Source organism: Phodopus roborovskii, unplaced genomic scaffold (assembly GCF_943737965.1).
Source record: "Phodopus roborovskii unplaced genomic scaffold, PHOROB, whole genome shotgun sequence".
In the NCBI taxonomy this organism is placed as follows: Eukaryota; Metazoa; Chordata; class Mammalia; order Rodentia; family Cricetidae; genus Phodopus; species Phodopus roborovskii.
The window spans coordinates 79481-97219 of record NW_026125478.1 but is presented as its reverse complement, the minus strand read 5'-3'; the positions used below and the strand labels follow the sequence as shown (position 1 = coordinate 97219).

Here is a 17739-nt window from a genome sequence, read left to right as displayed (position 1 = left end):
AAACAGCTGATATTGGGAAAGTCTTTAATTCTGAGATACACTGAATTGCAGAAGATGATGTCCAAACTTCTCAGAACATTCTCCAGTGTGACTTTTCTACAATGATTTAAAAGTGAAGGAAATTGTTAAATAAGAAGATCAAACAGATTTCATTGAGTGGTATCTCATGAATTTTTCTTATCTGAGATCTATCTTTATAACTGAGCTTTTTAGTGAATCCCTGGATATAATTTCTTTAACTTATTTTTCTTTGTGTCATTAATGATGAATTAGTACATGAAGTGATGTTCTGTATTTAATATGTGATAATTAACTTTGCTTACCAATGATTAAGTGCCTAATTATCTTGAGTTAACTGTGCTAGCTTGCATTGCTCTTTTGAAAGTTATTTCTAAACAAAGGGTTATATTTGAAAAAGTGCTTAATTGGTATGCGAATCTGGCAACACAGTGTACTTTTACCTCTTGGTGCCACTGTAAATAATTACTTTCTCTTCATTTATCATCCATTTCTGTCATTCTCATGATTTATTCCTAAATTGTTCAGAAGCAAAAAGGTGCAGACGATTTATTTATCTCTTTTGTAAGAGCTGCATAAAATGGATTTTTCTATAAACAATGTTTTGTTTTATGGACTAGCCCTATGACATCCTATCATATGGCAAGTAGCATGAAAGTTTTTGTCTAATCTGTAAACAGAAAACATTCTTTTATATTTAGCAAACAGTTTTGATATTTATCAGAGTGTAGTAAACTTGTATGCCATTGTTATTTAGTGAGGCAGAACCAGATGCTTTTTAGAAAGTTTGTTATTTTTGCCTGAATTATATGAGAATTTTTGGATATTTCAACAGTTCTATAATTTTTTTCTTTGAAGAATTTTAATTCATAATAAGTTTTAGACAATCAAGAATATAAAGATATAACGGAGTTTGCTGTGTTGAACATTGAATGTCTGATGTTACAAATTAGCAAATTATACCCCGGAGAAGTTGGAAATTATGCAATCATTTTATCAGTGGCTACTTTCAGAGAAACTGAAGTGTTTCTAGGACATGTATATAATTGACAAAAAAGGAATGAGAAAGCCAGCTCTATGTGTTTGATTATAAAACATCAAACGCTGGTCACAGCTACCTGCTTCATGAACTCATTACTCGATTTTTAAAAACTATTTTACTGACTACAAATAGTATACATGTGTTTCTATCACGTCCTCTTATTTTTCTTTCTATAATATTTCCATCTCAAGTTTTTTCATGTTTGCCTTGTATTTCAGTTGTTGTATTGGGAGTCCTTAAGACTACTTAAGCAATGTATTTGTTGTTTCTTTCTGTTAGTTCATGAATACACTATTAATAACTTGTAGATTTAGTGAGGAATGATTTATTATTGTTATTGATACATCTGAAATGATAATTTAAAAATTATTTTCCTTATGTAAGGTTTCTAATTATCAAAAGAAAAATTAATAATACTACATTAACTTTAATACCTTTATTAGTTAATATTCCTTATTCCTTTTGTTAGAAACATATTTTGTTGGCAAGAATTCTTGGTTCACATACTCTTTCTTCCTCAAGTGAATCTGTCAAACATTTACAAAGTACCCATAAGAAAAATTCACAGATCCTTTAATGGAAGTAGAGTTATTAGCAAATATTTTGCATCACATTGAAAAATTTCCTCTGTACACTACTTTGGGAAATAAGTAACCTAAGGCAGTGTCTTTTGGCTGGAAAAGGATTAGACATTCTGCAAGGAAAGTTTCCAACAAATGTTGATGGAGGTGAGTGTTGATGTAGCTTAAAGAAGTCAGACATCTCCTTCTGGGATGCTGGGAATGCAGTCACAAACTGGGTGGCTCTGAACAGTCTGAGAGGGAAGAAACATTTCAGATGAATGAAAATAGATTGGTTGTATTGATTGTTTTAACCTTTCTTGCTTAACTATCTTTAGCCTCTCCTTTCTTGAGGTGGCAAACCTCAGTTCTGTTGTCCAATCAGTGGGCTGTGGGTTGCATGTTTTCACAAACATTCCCTCACCTGATCTTCATGGAAATCATGCAAGATTTTGTTTAATGTCTCTACTTATCTAGTAAATAAGGCTTAAAATTTGATGCTCAGAACAGTTAAATTACTTCTTTTGCCACTTAGCTACTGGTCCACAGAGAATGGAGCCAAATAAAATGTCTCTGTAAGTTTGTGGCTCCATAGTAGAGCCCAGGTTTAACATGTTTGAGAACTAGGTTTAACCCTTGGCCCACCAGAGACAAATGCATGCTGTATTAGTTGCTGTGATACAATTCCATGACCATAAGCAACATACAGAAGAGTTTATTTTGGTTTACAATTCCAAAGGGAGCATCCATAATGATAAGAAAGGCATGGCAGGAGGTGAAGTTTGCTGATCATTTTTCAATAGAACACAGGAAGCAGAGAGAGAGAGAAAAAGACAACAGGAAGTAGGGTTAAGCTATAAAGTTTCAAAACCTGCCCACATCAATGTACTTCCAAAAACTTCCATAATTCCCCAAGCAGCACCGCAAATGTGGGATTAAGAGTTTAAATATATAAGCTTATGGGATATATTGTCATCCACACCACAACAAGTGCTTAGTTCTTTCTGATAGACTCTGAATACCAGGCTGAAAACGAGACTCGAGCAGCATAAGAGAGAGGAGGCAGTATAAAGAGATGTCATTGAACCAAGGCAGGAAATAACTGGTAGAATGCTCATCACCTGTTATGGTAGATCTGCATGACTATCCCTGAGGACCTGAGTGTGTCCAGAACAGTGTCTGTACTGAGGACATGGAGAGTCCTCAGCAAACTCCTGTATTTGTACAACTTATCTTCAGTTCAGTTGCCAATAATGCTGGTTTGGTAGACTTTGCTTCTAATACACACACACACACACACACACACACACACACACACACACACACACACACGCATGCACGCACGTGCACACACACAGACTCACACACATGCTGTTTGGGGTTTTATTGGACTGAAGTACTCTTGGCAGAAAGTGGGTGTTACTGTTGTATCTACATTAGAACACATAATCAAAGCTCTGTTTTAGTTTTGGGGATTGCAGTTATACCACAGACCGAGCATCTAACTTAAACACCAAATTGTATTTATTCAATTTTCTATAGAAAATACTTAAATTCTAGGTCAAGGTGCCTACAGGCATCTACTACATCCTTATCTGGTCCTTCATCTGAGTTATATATATATATTTGTGTCTATTTGATCTTTTCCCAGCACAAGATATGTATCAGATAGGAATAGGTCAAAACTCAATAGCATCATTTTAACTGAATGACCCCTCTGAAGCTCTCATCTCCAAGTACTACCTTATGTGGAGTTGCTGGATTAAACTTTGGGAGGACACAATTCATCATATGGACATTACACTGAAAGAACATGTTTAAACAATCAGAAACTTAGTCTTAAGTGCTGACTAGTTTTATAGCAGCAACTTGACACAGACTAGAGTCATTTGGGAAGATGGAAACTTAATTGAGAAAATGCTCCCAACAGATTGGCCTGTGGGCAAACCTTTGTGACATTTTCTTAATTATTAATGGGAAGGCTCATCTCATGGTGTATGATAGCACTCCTGAGTAGGTGGTGCCAGGGTATATTAGAAACTAGGCTGAATAAGCAAGCCATGGAGAGCAAGTCAGTAAGCAGTTGCATAGCCTCTGCATCAGTTTCTGTATACAGGTTCCTGCCCTGACTGCCTTGGATGATGGATTACATGCTGTAAATTGAAATAAACACTTTCCTCCCAAAATATGCTTTTGGTCATGGTCTTTTATCACAGGAATAGACATGCCAACTGAGACAGGCACTAAGAAAGTCACTTAACTTTCCTATGCTCACAGTTTTCTGAGCAGAAAACAAAACAAACAAACAGAAAAAAGAAAAACAATCAATGTTTTGTTCTTTATAAAAGTCACACAGAAAGTGACCAGGCATAAACTCTTCTACCTTTCCAAGCCTTTCTTATTGTAAATAAAATTAAATCTGAGTGTGGTGGTACATACTTGTAATCATATTAGTTGGGAGGCTGAGTCAGGAAAATACCAGCTTAACACCATCATGGAACTGTTTCAAAAGTTAAATAAAAAGAAATAAAAACTATTTGATTGACTTTTTATAAGCATACTATATCCTTGTGTGCAAGGTATTTAGTTCATGTTTGTGTCTATAGAGCACTTTCTAAACATTACAACTCACCAGTATGTATCATCTTCCTTGTTTTTCTACTTTCATTCTGTGTGTTTTATTCTTGTCTGTCAGCCAAAATCAGGTCCATGTTTGCAGAAAAAAGAAAAGAAAAAGAAGTCTCTTATGATTTGATTATTGGCTGTGGAATATTAAAATAATCCCTAACTCTATCAACTTTTTATCAAGAAGCTTTCATAGATATTCTTGTTTTTATACTTTTTATACTATAATTTAGTCCTGTTACTGAATATTGACCATTTGCTGAAAGTTCTTATTATTTTGATGCAAAGTTATGTTTATTTGAAATTGCAACAATGTCATTCTATGATAGGAATTGTTCAGATGTACTTACTAAAGTTATTATTAAAATGGTCTTTAAAATATTAAACCAATTTAACAAAGATAATAACCAAATGTCTTACTAGGAGGCATTTGAATCATGTTTGTCCATTTCTCTTGCTTATTTTTCTATAATTCCTATTTTTGAGACTATGAATTGCTATTTTCAAAACATGAAAAGAGAAGCCAGATGTAAAGGCAATTATGTGTAACTCTAGCCTTCGAGATGCTGAGACAGATGGATCATGAGTGGAGGCTAAATGGGCCACAGAGCGGTGGGATGAATGCGAGAAGAGCAGTGAAGAAGAGAGACATCTGTGTTTTTTCTGTTTAAATTTCATTGCTGAAGGAAAGACACTAAAAAGTCCTGGGCATATACAAGATAAATAAAGAGGTGCCAGGGAGAAAGAGAAAGCGAAAGTAATAGGATAGACACCTAAATGTGTCAGAGAGAATGTGGAAATACAGTTTTTATACAAAGAAAACAAGTTTTTCTAAATTCAATTCACAAACTTGAGCCTGGTCCTTGGCAAGTTTTGGAAAATGGATGGGTTCATCTGCTCAATACACAGTGGTTACTGCTAAAGGCTAACTCATTATGAATGACTTCTGCTAGACTAAGCTTCATTCTCATGCATTAAACCAGGGTAAGAGGTATGTCTGAATCTTGACAAACAACCACCAGCTCTTTAAAAAAATTAAAATAAATAGAGAATTAATCATACAATATTTTTGCATCCATAAATGGTTAAAAAGGGTCAAAATCATCCATCAGAATTTATGAAATCTAGCCTGACAGTGATAGCACACACTTTTAATCACAGCACTTGGGAAGTAGAGACGGTCGGATCTCTGTGAGTTTGAGGCCAGCCTGGTCTACTGGAGTTCCAGAATAGGCTCCAAAGCTACAGAGAAACCCTATATCAAAAAACAAACAAAAATAATTATGAAATCTGTCTCTACCTAGCCCTATTTTGCCATGTGGAATGAAGATATCAAAGTTAAATTATCATATTTTTAACTTGATACATAAAAATAGAAGAGGAACTAATATATGAAATGACAGAGTAGAACACAAAGGGTGCTTTGAGTAGAAAAAGGTGAAATGTATTAGGGATAAACACAAAACATTAAAAATTAGGAGCTGAAGTTGTAATTCAGAGTCTAGCATGCACATGGCCCTGGGTTTAGGTCTCAAAACACAATAGATTATACAAACTTTTCACTGGAATTATGAACATATATACTCTTAATTTTATTAATATATATCCAAATTTCATTGGCATTTTAAACATACATCCATCAATAAACCATCAATAAACAGAGATTGGCATGAATTAGCAGTGGGATGTGGTTGCTTTAAATGTCATATAAATTTTGTTATTTTTGTAGAATTTTGATAGTTAAGATGAGACAGGTCTGTGTGCTATTTTTCTCTTGCCATACCTGACTACATATGATTTAATTTTCAAACATTTCAGGGTTAGAAACATGTTTCTATACTAGACGATGTCCTGTAGAGTAGAGTTAGGAAGGTATGTGAGAGGAGAGTAGGAAAAGTTGCCACCTTATCTCATAGGAAGAGCTTGAATTATTTTGTATTTAGGACATAGATAGTTTTAATAGAAAATTGAGCAGCACTGGATGTGGCTCATGATGCCAAAGGAAGGAGATATGTATGTATTGAAGATACATTTTCACTAGGAGTCAGGGGTGCATTATATCGTCCACTTTGAAAGCAGGCTATAACAAATCATGCTATAGAATACTGTGAGCCATTGAGAACTGCTCTGTACTTTCACAGTGTATCTGGTAACCAAGAAAACCTTATTCTGGTAGATTGTGTACTCTACAATACAGATTTTACTCATATAATCCCATATGAGACCCTCTGCTGTCATGTGGTCTGAGGGATGAGCCAAAACCTAGTGTTGCAATTGTCCCACTCAGGCAGTATCATCTATCCCATGCACTCCCTAAAGAACTAGATTTTAGGATATTGATGAATTTTATAAATTATATCAAAAATGATAAAAACCAATAGAAGCTTGAGGGAAAGCTTGTAAAGCAAAACTTCTTCCTCTCTGCCAGGGAAATCTATTTGCAGCCACCAAAACAAACAAATAAACAAACCAAACCAAGAATAACAACAACACAAAACATTATTCCTTTTCTTGGATGCTACATCTTGCTTTGTTTTTGATGTATTTTATTCTCTTCAAATCAGCGTCTCAACTGTATGATGGTATTCTTTCACTATATAACCCTAATACTTTCTGGAGGTAGCTGATAGAAATTTAAGAGTAGCCAGAGAACATGGTAAGAAATGGATGAATTCCAGACGATGTAGCATCTCCCTCATCCTTACCATCTCCATGCCACGTTACTGTAAGTGCTCACTGAATGTATTTGTCTTCCTCAATCAAGCAGAGATTTTATCTTCTTTGTGTTTTTGTCCCCACTGTCCAACAGTCTCCAACATTAAGTTAGTAATTTGATTATTGAGTAATTAAGAATATCTTGGATAATAAATGAGAACATCTGTTCTGGTTGCTCTGCAAGCCACATAATTGTGATCTTTCATGCATTAAAAGTAATGAAATTCAGTTACAGTTGCCTCAAGAGTCTGTCTGGGCTACAAGATCATAGTCAGAGCTGAAAGACCAGGAACTAAATCTGAGAGGTATCTTTTCTATCTCCCAGCACACCTGCTTTGCTTTGCAGAATGTATGCTAAAATACTGTGTTTCAGTTTGGCTCAAAGTGGACATAATTAGAGGTATGTGGACCCAGGGTGCTCAGGGGAGAGTTTAGAGACAGTTGAGTCATAAATGTTTTAACATTTTATTGACATCAATACATTATGTTTGTGCATTTGGAATCTGCTGTTTTTGCTCTTAAGAGTAGCACTTAGTTAAAGGCTTAAAGTGTAAAATATTAACAATAACCAGAAGTGAGGTCTATCCTTATTTTTATTTACTTATTTAGACAGAATCTCATTATATAGTCTTGGCTGGCCTAGAACTCAATATGTAGAACAGGATGACCTTGAACTCAGAGATCTGCCTTCCTCTGCTTCCCAAGTGCTGAGATTAAAAACACACCACCATGCCCAGAAAAGTAATTTATGATTGAAAGAGAATACAGGGCTGGAGAGATAGCTCAGTGGTTTCTTAATTTGCTGCTCTTGGAAATTACCTAAATTCAGTTGTATCCACATGGTTTACAACTGCTTGTAATTACAGTTTCAGAGTATCTGACACCCTCTTCTGACCTCTGTTGCTACCAGGCATGCACATGATACATATACATACTTGTAGGCTAACACTAATGCACATAAGATAAAAATACATAAATGTTTAAAAAGGAAAGATAACATGTTCACTATGAATGTATAGAGTTGCTAAATCAGGCAGCTTATTAAGGGTGTGCATTATGGTCTTAATCATCTGTTTCTAAATAGTATCAGAAAGGGTATTTTCAATGCATGATAAACCATGACTGCATTGCAAATCAATTATTTCTAATATACAGCAGATCTGAAAAGTAAGAATTTTGATGTTCAGTTTATTCTAAGATTGCTATTAAACAGAAGCTAAGGCTCTGCTTTAGAAGTTCATCCCTTGCTGACAATATAAAGTGTAAAATTTATAGAACATATGTTCAGGTCATTTTTTCTTCCATTGTACTTACTTAATGGAGGGCAGCAAGTACTACTTAACTTTAAGTAGTTAACTTAAAAATTACATATCTGGTGATCCAATTAAAATTCAGTTAGCTCTCTAAATTGTTCATATTGTAACACAGATAGTTTGTGGAAGAGACAAAAGGAGCAGGTGGAGATTTCAAATAGAAAAGGAACTAATTTCTAAAGTCTTGAATTTTTATAAAAGAGAACCATTGGAGCTGGTCAAACTGAAAATGGGAAAACAACAAAAAAGGGGACTCCTCAATTTCTGAGAAAACAGGGATGGAAAGTCAAACCATGACAGTCTAAATACCAGTTAACACAGATTTCCTCATCCCTATTAATAAGAAATAGTTAAGCTACAACAAAGATCACTGTGTAAAAGAGTCTCTTTAATAGTTAAGCTATAGAGAACTCAAATCAAGCTTACCTTGTGTTGCTTTCTACATTGCATTAGAAAGTTTGTGTGTTTCTAATGTCTTACATAAAATAATTTTTATGAATTTTTATTTTCTAGAATCACCAAATGCTGATACAATTTGTTATTCCATAGAATGTAGTGGTTTTAGAATAGTAATAACCTAGATATGAGATTTTAAACACAAATTTCAATAGTCTTAACTCATCCTTGTAAATCCAGAATGTGAGGTGACTTGGCTTTAATATTTTCTACATGTCTAAACTGTTCACCAAAGAAAATGCTTCAAGAATAATTTTCAAGTCGAACTCCCATTTTTGCTTCAGAGTTTTTGCAAAAATATTATATATGCATTTCCAACTAGCCTTTTGCATATTTCTAATATTATGAACCAAGTGCCCAAGAGTAGACTGATTTTTGATGATTTAGATACCTATTTTCTTGGGGTTTATGAATAACATAATGACAACTTATAACATATAGTTAGTTAATATGAGTTATGGTGTGTGGCTTTAAAGTAATTTTAAAAAATGAGTTCCATATAAGATTGGCTTCCTTCATCCATTACATAAAATTTTCTTACGTAATAAACCATCTAAGATTTCTGCTAACAATTATTTTCAACACATACAATCAAGTTTCAGAAAACCGTAAAGAAATTTTCTTGTTTAATATCTTGTTAATAAGGTATTGTTTAACTTTCTCAAAATATATGTGAGTTTGACATTACTATGTGCTCTTACAATAAAATATGTTACCTGAATATATTCCATTTTAGAACAGCAGATCTATCTGCTAATCAGGTGATCAGCATCATGTTCAAGTTCAGAAGTTGAAGATTTTTTTTATACCAATAGACTCTTTGAGTTTAGAGGCATCAAAACACCAAGCATGAGTGGCCATAGGATATAATGTATTTTAAAAATAAGTTTTTCTAATATTGTATTCAATTAAGAAAAAAATATTTCTTTTCTATTGTCATTGGTCAAGGAAAAACACACACACAACACATTTAATCTAGATGTTTTTGAATGCACATTCCTCACTAAATCTCAGACAGCTGATTTAATTACTGTTGCTAACACCTTTATGTCATCTCTGTGTATACATGTCTAATTTATTAGTTTCTTGTAGATTGTCAGCAGCCTGCTGCCTCCGTACCGCCACAGTGCTCACAACTAACTGGGAGGCAAGACTACCCAGCTGTCAGGTAAATTCACAGGTCCTTCCTCCTCCCACCAGCTGCATGTCAGGTCCCTTCCCAAGACCATAACTACCTATGCATCTTTATATGTTATTGCATGTTTTTTCATGAATTGGCTACATGACTATACCCTTGTTACTTGAAGTCCCTATTCCCTATGAGCATGCACAGGAGTTAGTGCTATGTCATCAACCACTAGTGGGTAGAATAAAGGCTGCTTCATTTCCCCCTTGTGAGCAAATACTTGGGTTATTCCAGTGTTCCGTCCTCAAACCTGTAATTGTTAAGCTATTTGACCTACTTTTATCTTTTGGTCCCTCAAACATACATCTTGGGCAAACAGCAAAAATATATGCAATTAGATATGAAAAATGTCTAATTTCCATTTTAGGATACTTTATAAAAGGGTTTCCATTTTCTGTCTACTCAGTCCCATTTTAAAAATTGATTTGGAAAGATATAGGATGCTATTTGTGATATATTGTATGTATCTGCAACCCCAACACTTTGTAGGCTGAGATAAGAGACTGAGTTTGAGACCACCATGCGTTATATAATGAGTTCAATGCCAGCTTGTGGTAAAAAATAAAACTGTCTCCAAAATTCATAAAAGAAAGTGACGATGGGGTTTTAAATGAGTTCACCAGACCCAAGATAAATGATAAATAGGTGTTTTATTAGGGAAGAACTAGAACAGAAAAGAGTAAAAAACCGCAAAGGTTTTCCTCCACAAGATGGAGTGTCTACTCTCCCAATGTTCTCCACAACTCGAGAGCATGTGCCTGCAGCTCCCCTACCTTAAAAGGGTCACATCTGCACCTGAAACCATGCCCAAAAGGTGTAACCACTACTACAAGTTCACTGGCAAGGCAAGAAGCCACTACAAGAAAGAAAGGGGAGGCTGGGCAGTGGTGGTGCATGCCATTAATCCCAGCACTTGGGAGGCAGTGGCAGGTCTCTGTGAGTTTGAGACCAGCCTGGTCTACAAGAGCTAGTTCCAGGACAGCCTCCAAGGCTACAGAGAAACCCTGTCTTGAAAATAACAAAACAACAACAACAACAACAACAAAAAAAAACAAAAAAGGAAGGAAGAAAGAAATAAAGAAGAAAAAGAAAAAAAGGAGGGAAAGAGATAGAGAAAAATTCAAGTCCGAATTTCAAAAAAAAAAAAAAAATGTAGTGATTATGTTCTCCTTATCTGAAATGAAGTTTTTAAAGGCATGTTTGTAGACTCCCTAGACACTGAACTGGAGAGTTTGCTGACAATTTGTATTCCAGTTTAAAGTACTCCAAGACAGTTATGAGTCACCTCTATCCTGAGTGATTCCCCACAGCCTAGCAGCATCCTTTCAGAACCTTCTGTTCTCCATCGTGTCATTCATCCTCACTTATCTGGCTTCTGCTGGAACTAAACTTCTGGAGTCTAGCTATGGGTTTTAGAATCAGCTTATCAATATATGTAATGTATCCCTTGTTCTCCTACCAGAAGAAGGCTTGATTCAAGCAAGGACCAGCCCAAACATGTCCATATGTGTGTCTGAGACAAGTAGCTATCAGCAGACATATGTGGCCATGCCTTAAGGTAGTTGGTTAGCCACTGATACGGAATCCATATGACCAAAGCTAGTGTGTGATGTGGCCTATGTAAGTGGAACATTGGCCCCAGTATTGTGGATTGAACCTAGGGCCTCACATATGCTGTGTTAAGGGCTCTACTACTGAGCTGCATTGACAGCCCCCAAAGTACATTGTTAAGTAGTCACTAGACAGTGTCTTCTGATTGATGTCTCTTAGAAGACTGATGATACATTTATCTCAGAAATATTCTCTATTTTTTTTAGATTTATTTATTTTATTTTATGTGTGAATGTTTTGCTTGCATGTATGTATGTAGATATGTATGTGCACTGAACGTACACTTGGTGCTTGGAGAGGTTAGAAGAGGGCATTAGATTTTCTGGAAGCACTATGTGTGTGCCAGGAATTGAACCCAGGTCCTCTACAAGAATAACATATGGTCTTAATTACTGAACCATCTCTCCAGCTCTTCAGAACTGTTCTTTACTGATGTTTTGATGGCATTTATAACAATAGTCACTTCTAAATAATTTCAGTTATATAAATAATTGAATATTAGTGTGAATGTTCGTGTTTTATCTGAGAGGGATTCCATAGTATAGTGATTTGGAAACCTGGTCTTAACCTATACTTTAGATGCTACAAAGTAGCCTCCTTTGTTTGGGACTCTTAGGTAGTTCCAGCACAGTACAGATGCTTTGGAGTCAAACTTTTGGCTTGTAATCCTACCTCTTGCATTCTGTTTCTGCTGGCTGTGTTTTTCTTATGAGATAAGGGGGAAAACAGACATTGGGGGAATTCAGTTATGAAGGATCTGGTATGTCTGCCCAGTCTGCTGTTAGAATTCATACTTCTGTGTGTTACCATCCCTAACCAAAATATTTTGTGACCAATCTAGTTTGCTTGAGCAGAGTTGGAATGCTATTGCTTTAAGAATTGTCATGGGACATGAATGCAAATGTATTCCTTCTCTTCTGAGGTTACTGAATTTTGGTGCTTCCTGTCTCCATAGGGGTGATTTACTGAAATAAAAGCACTTTAGTGATATTTACAGACATTCCTAGTTTCTGCTCTTCCTCACTATTGTACACACAGAGAAATGATTAATGCATAGAGATTTGGAAGGATTCCTCTTCAGAATGGCTTCTGCTACAGAAAGATCTGAGTCAGTACTGCATTGCCCTCTTTCTCCTTCTAGGTAGGAAAGGCAATAGACAACCAACATTAGAACTCATACTGGGTACCGGATTAAGATAAGTTCTTTATGTGTGTTAGCCATTGTGATTCCCTTATATGCTAGGCAGCTATTACAGTCTTCTAAATGAAGAAATCAGGGTTAGGCAGACAGAACAGCTGAACCAAGTGGTTTAACACCCGTCCCTGTCCACCATGGAGCATAGCTGCACCTCAGATAAGGAGCCAGACGTTTTACCTAGAGTTGGCAGAACAAAGAAAGCTTATTTTAAGTTACCTATGCTGACTCAATCTCCTTGAACTGAAAAGTGGATATTCGGTGAAACAGAAGAAAAATTTCTAGGAATGTTGAGTGATTTCACATCAGGTGAAATCACTATGTTTTTCAAAAAAAAAAAAGAAAGAAAGAAAGAAAGAAAGATAGAAAAAAGAAAAAAAACCAGTTTTTAAATTTCCCTCCAGTTTATATGTATATATTTATATAACTGTAACTGTAACTTTTTTTTTAAGTTCTGGGAGTCAAATTCAGAGCTGTACACATGTACTACTCACATAACTTTTAAGGTATATGATTTCTTAATGGTGTTCTTACACTGAAAATGTAGAATTTTTTCATACATAGTTTTGTTCTTTTGTTTTAAGACATAGTCTTGCCATGTTGCCTAGGTTTATCATGAATTCCATGAACTCCTGGGCTTCAAGCGATCCTCTTGCCCCAGCTTTCCCAAAAAGCTTTAATTGCGGAGTTATGTCACCATACCCAACAACTGTATACTTTGGTTTTTGGTATTAAAGTTTTTATTTGGAGTATCATCCACAATCTATACAAGTCATGAAAATAGAAAATATCACAAAATAATATTTAAATATAAGGTAAGAGCACAGTGTGTCATGTTTCAATAAAAATAATTTAATTTTTGGGAGTATTTTCATGCTGATTCTATTCTAAGTTATTAAAAATTTTTATGTGTAATGATGCAATGGGAAATGATGTGATAGCCTTGGACATAATATTTAAATATATGAAATATGTAATATTTATCACATCTATTAAGTTATATTTACTTTAACAAAGACAAAGAAAATTAATAACCTTTTTGAAGATATGTCAAACATCCTCAAGATATGCTTAATACCTTAAAAATCTTAGTAATGAATTGTTAGGCTTTTCATTACCTCGTTCTTCCAGTGAAAAGTTATTTATGGTAAAGGGTGAATAACAACTGGTCTTCTAAAGATATTTAGCAATCAAAATGGAAACTGAATTCATGTTATTTCCTAAGTAATAACATGTCAAATGTTTATGTTAAAATAATTTATTAACCTATAAGTCAAGAATGTCTGATTATCACAGTGTATGTAATTGTTTACCATTATGTTTTTGCTAACTGCCTTCTTTCTCATTTTCAGTCTGAACATTGCCCTCCCTGAGGAGCAGCCACATTCCAGCTCACAGTGTGCTCCTCTCCATTGTCTCACCAAGCCTCCTTACCTCTAGTCTTCATCTCTCATGGATGAGTATCTGGGCTGAAGGTTTTGCAGCCACACTGAGGACACTGCCTGAGATCTAGCAGGTGTCATCTTCTTGGAGATTAGATGTACATATGTATTACAGTCCATCATTTTTGAAGAGGAGAGAGTACAGAAGAATAGAAAAAATGCATTGAACCTGGTGTGATCAATTTATGAGTCACAGAAGACCTGCAATCAAATGATAACAGTTCACTTGAAATTTAAATGAAACATGTATCTCAGATATCTGGCTTTATCTCCACAGCATAAAAGAGATCCAAGACAATGTAAAATAGATACGTTATAAAATCATCTTTCCCTGTACTTCAAAGTCAGCCATAGAAAGTAATTTCAATATTTTTCATTGATATTTATTTTGTATTTTATTTTATATATGGTTTGTGTTTATAATTTCTGTAAGCAGAATTCATTTATTTTTAAGTAATCATAGTTTGCTCAGTTTAATTTAATTTAATATTTGGAGCTGGCAAGATTATGGTCCTTGTTCTTGCAGAAAATTACAAATGAGGTGCATCAGAATGTTAAAAATAACTGTTTTTGCTGCTACATGGATATTCTTTATGCAGTTATTTTCTAATTAGTAACTCATTAACTGCTAGTTTTTAAAAGTAGAGTTCGTCACTGGGCATTTATTAATTAAATCTAAGAAAGAGGCAAAGATATGATTCATTGACTTAATCATGTTTTGATGGTATCTTTAATTTCTTAAAATTGCAATTCAGTAGATATATTGGTGCTGCTCCTGTGTGATTGTGTGCATGTGTGTATGTGTGGTCTTGTTAAAGAAGGGCAAATTACTTGAAGGAAAGCAATGGTGTGCTTATTTAATGACCACAAATTTTTTAAACTTTTTCCAAATTTTGGGTCTTACTATGTGTTTCCCACTAAAAGGGATCACAATAAATGCAAAAATATACATATATAGCAGTAAGGTAGCCTTGGCGTGTTAATTTGTGCAGAAAGTGTATGTTTTTGTCCTTTGTTTCTTTCGCAATGAATCTTTCTTGCCAAAAAAAAAAAAAAAAATAGATAAACCTTAGCTCATTGTGTACTTTCAACAAACACTCAGGTGCCTACAGTCATATTATATTGAGATAATACATATTCTTATTTAATTTACAGATTCTGCTAGGTAACTTTTATGACTTTATTTAAGGCAATATAGTTTCATAGAAAAATTTAGTTTTTGCATTATTGAGAAAACAAGGACAACAGCTAATTGAGCTGTAAGGTCTAACTTGGATTCCTCAGTTTTCAAGTGCTGCCCACATAATTGCGCCTAACCCTGACTCCTTGTCTTTGTCAGGTAGCCTTAACTTACATAAAACCATAAAGGTTTTATTTTTTCATGTAACAGTATCTTTAAATTCTCTTCCAAACAAAACTGGCCCTCACTGTTAGCAAAAAAAGATGACTAGCACTGTAGGAAGAAATTTTGGAGCTGCCCAGCTTGTGGAGCAGAAGGGGAGGCACATTTAAGAAGCACTCCATCAAAGGTCAGCCAGCAGTCAGTCACAAAGCACATTGCAGGAACTTTGTTTTTATGTTATTTTCCTGTTGAATAACAGTCAAGGTTACCAAAGCAACCCCAAACTTTTGTGTTCCTTATCTGAATGATGTTTTTGTGTCATTTCTTACGCAATTTGGAGTAAAAGTTGAAATAGTTGCCAAACTAGGGATGCAGGTAAAGTGCAGCAACACACAAAACAGACCCTGATGGGAGTCTTAGTCAATCAGAATACCCACGTCGTTGCTTCTGCCTGTATTGCTTTGTTGTTCCTGTACATTTCTCCTCATTTATTGGTGTTAAATCTGCATAGCATAGATTTTCATTAGAGTTCAGTTAAAGTAAACTTACTCTGTTTTTTTTTTCTTTTTACCTTTTCCTAAGCATAAGTTAAAACTGAAGATGTGTCATAGTTGCTAAGTTGACTTTGACCTAAGGGATAACATGCCTTTTAAATAAATACCACAGAATGAGTTGTGTCTTTGGATCGTGAACTCAACAATGGATCGCTTCCCTGTGTAACCACTGTTGACACAGCTGCATTGAGATTGTGTATGAAGTTGATTACTTCCAATATAAAATTTATCAATAAGTCTGTTATAAGTAGTTTTATTTTAGTTGCTTATTTTAATAAAGTAGGAAATGTTTGTTTTGAAATATTCTATAAAATATTCATTTTAAAAGAACATTGCCCAGAAGATATATAAACTTTGAAATCAATTTCTCATTTTCAACTCAAAAGCAGGTGGTAATCTCTAAGCAGTAGGAGATGTATTTATGTTGTACCACATCATTTAGTATAGTTTAAACTGAGCCATATCTATATTTATTTGCAGACCTTTTCAATGAGTAAATGCATAGTGCTGGTAAAAATGAGTACCCATAAAGATAAAATTGGGTTGTAAAAAGAAATTGAAAAAGTGAAAAACTAATGAAACAAAAGCCATGAATCTTAGTAAGAATAATTGAAGGTGCATTTGATATTAAAAAATCAACTATAGAAACACTACAGATGCTAATTGTTGCAAACATTTTGAACAAAGGTGAGAGGTTATATTCAAGATTGGTTAGCAAAATAACCAACTATTGTAAAATTTTTCATTACATTTTAATGTGTGTGTGTGTGTGTGTGTGTGCACATGCATGCATGTACACACATGTATGTCCACAGCATGCGTGGGAAAGTCAGAGGAAAACCTGCAGGAGTTGCTTCTCTACCACAACCATTTGCATCCCAAGGATTGAAGTCAGATTATCAGGCCTAGTGGAAGGCATCTTCATCTACTGAGCCATCTTACTGGTCTCCACATTTTTTAAAATGTAAGCACAACTACAAAAATGAATAATAAGTGCAGAAATTGTTTCCTACATGAGATTTTCATTAACATATAATAGTAAAATAAAAAGAAGCAATAAACTGTGTTTGGCCATTGTGTTTAGGAGCATAAAAAAAGTTTGGATGCATAAATCTTTTGCAAATGTAATTCTGGATGAAAAAGAAAGGAGGTAAAAGGAATTTTCAAAACTTCAGAAAATATAAATTTATTAAGGTATGAATAAAAGACTTATTTGGAAATTATACTTTATATATGCTTAAAGTATAGGAAGTACAGTAATGAGGTCCAATGAAGAGAACTTAACAAATGACAGAGAGCAACTGCAGATCCCATGAGACTAAATGTGAAGAGTTAGTATAACTTGTAGGAAAGAGATTTTTGATAGTGGAAAATTAATCATTGGATTATAAGGATTTGTGTTTAAAAATGGTAGTCTTGTAAGTATAGACAATTTGCAATAATATGTTATTCTAGTAGCCCACAATTCTATTATTTATTTTTTGTTTTAAAATCTAAAATATATTTAATTTTTACTGACTGGTCATGAAATATTTTTATGTTTGAACTAGGATAACAACCTTAATTTTCTAAGGTTTTATTATTTTGTAGGAGTTCTTCAAAGTTGTCTGGATTGTAGCAACTTCACTTTAGAGTACTTCAATGTCACAGTCTAAAAAGCAAATATCCTTAAGAAAGCTT

The 17739-nt window shown here is 34.5% G+C and overlaps 1 protein-coding gene across 2 annotated transcripts in view; it reads left to right on the top strand.

Annotated features, from left to right (window-relative positions):
* LOC127215568 (protein bicaudal D homolog 1-like) overlaps positions 1–15623 on the top strand; it is a 35839-nt gene extending 20216 nt beyond the window's left edge. The window contains exons 4-5 of one of the 2 annotated variants that reach the window (XM_051175973.1): positions 9822–9897; positions 14074–15623. In XM_051175973.1, the coding sequence (XP_051031930.1) occupies positions 9822–9897; positions 14074–14161 (164 nt within the window). In that variant the 3' untranslated portion in view covers positions 14162–15623. The remainder of the gene's footprint in view (positions 1–9821; positions 9898–14073) is intronic. The other variant, XR_007833972.1, reaches the window with a different exon arrangement.
* Positions 15624–17739: the final 2116 nt, after the last annotated feature.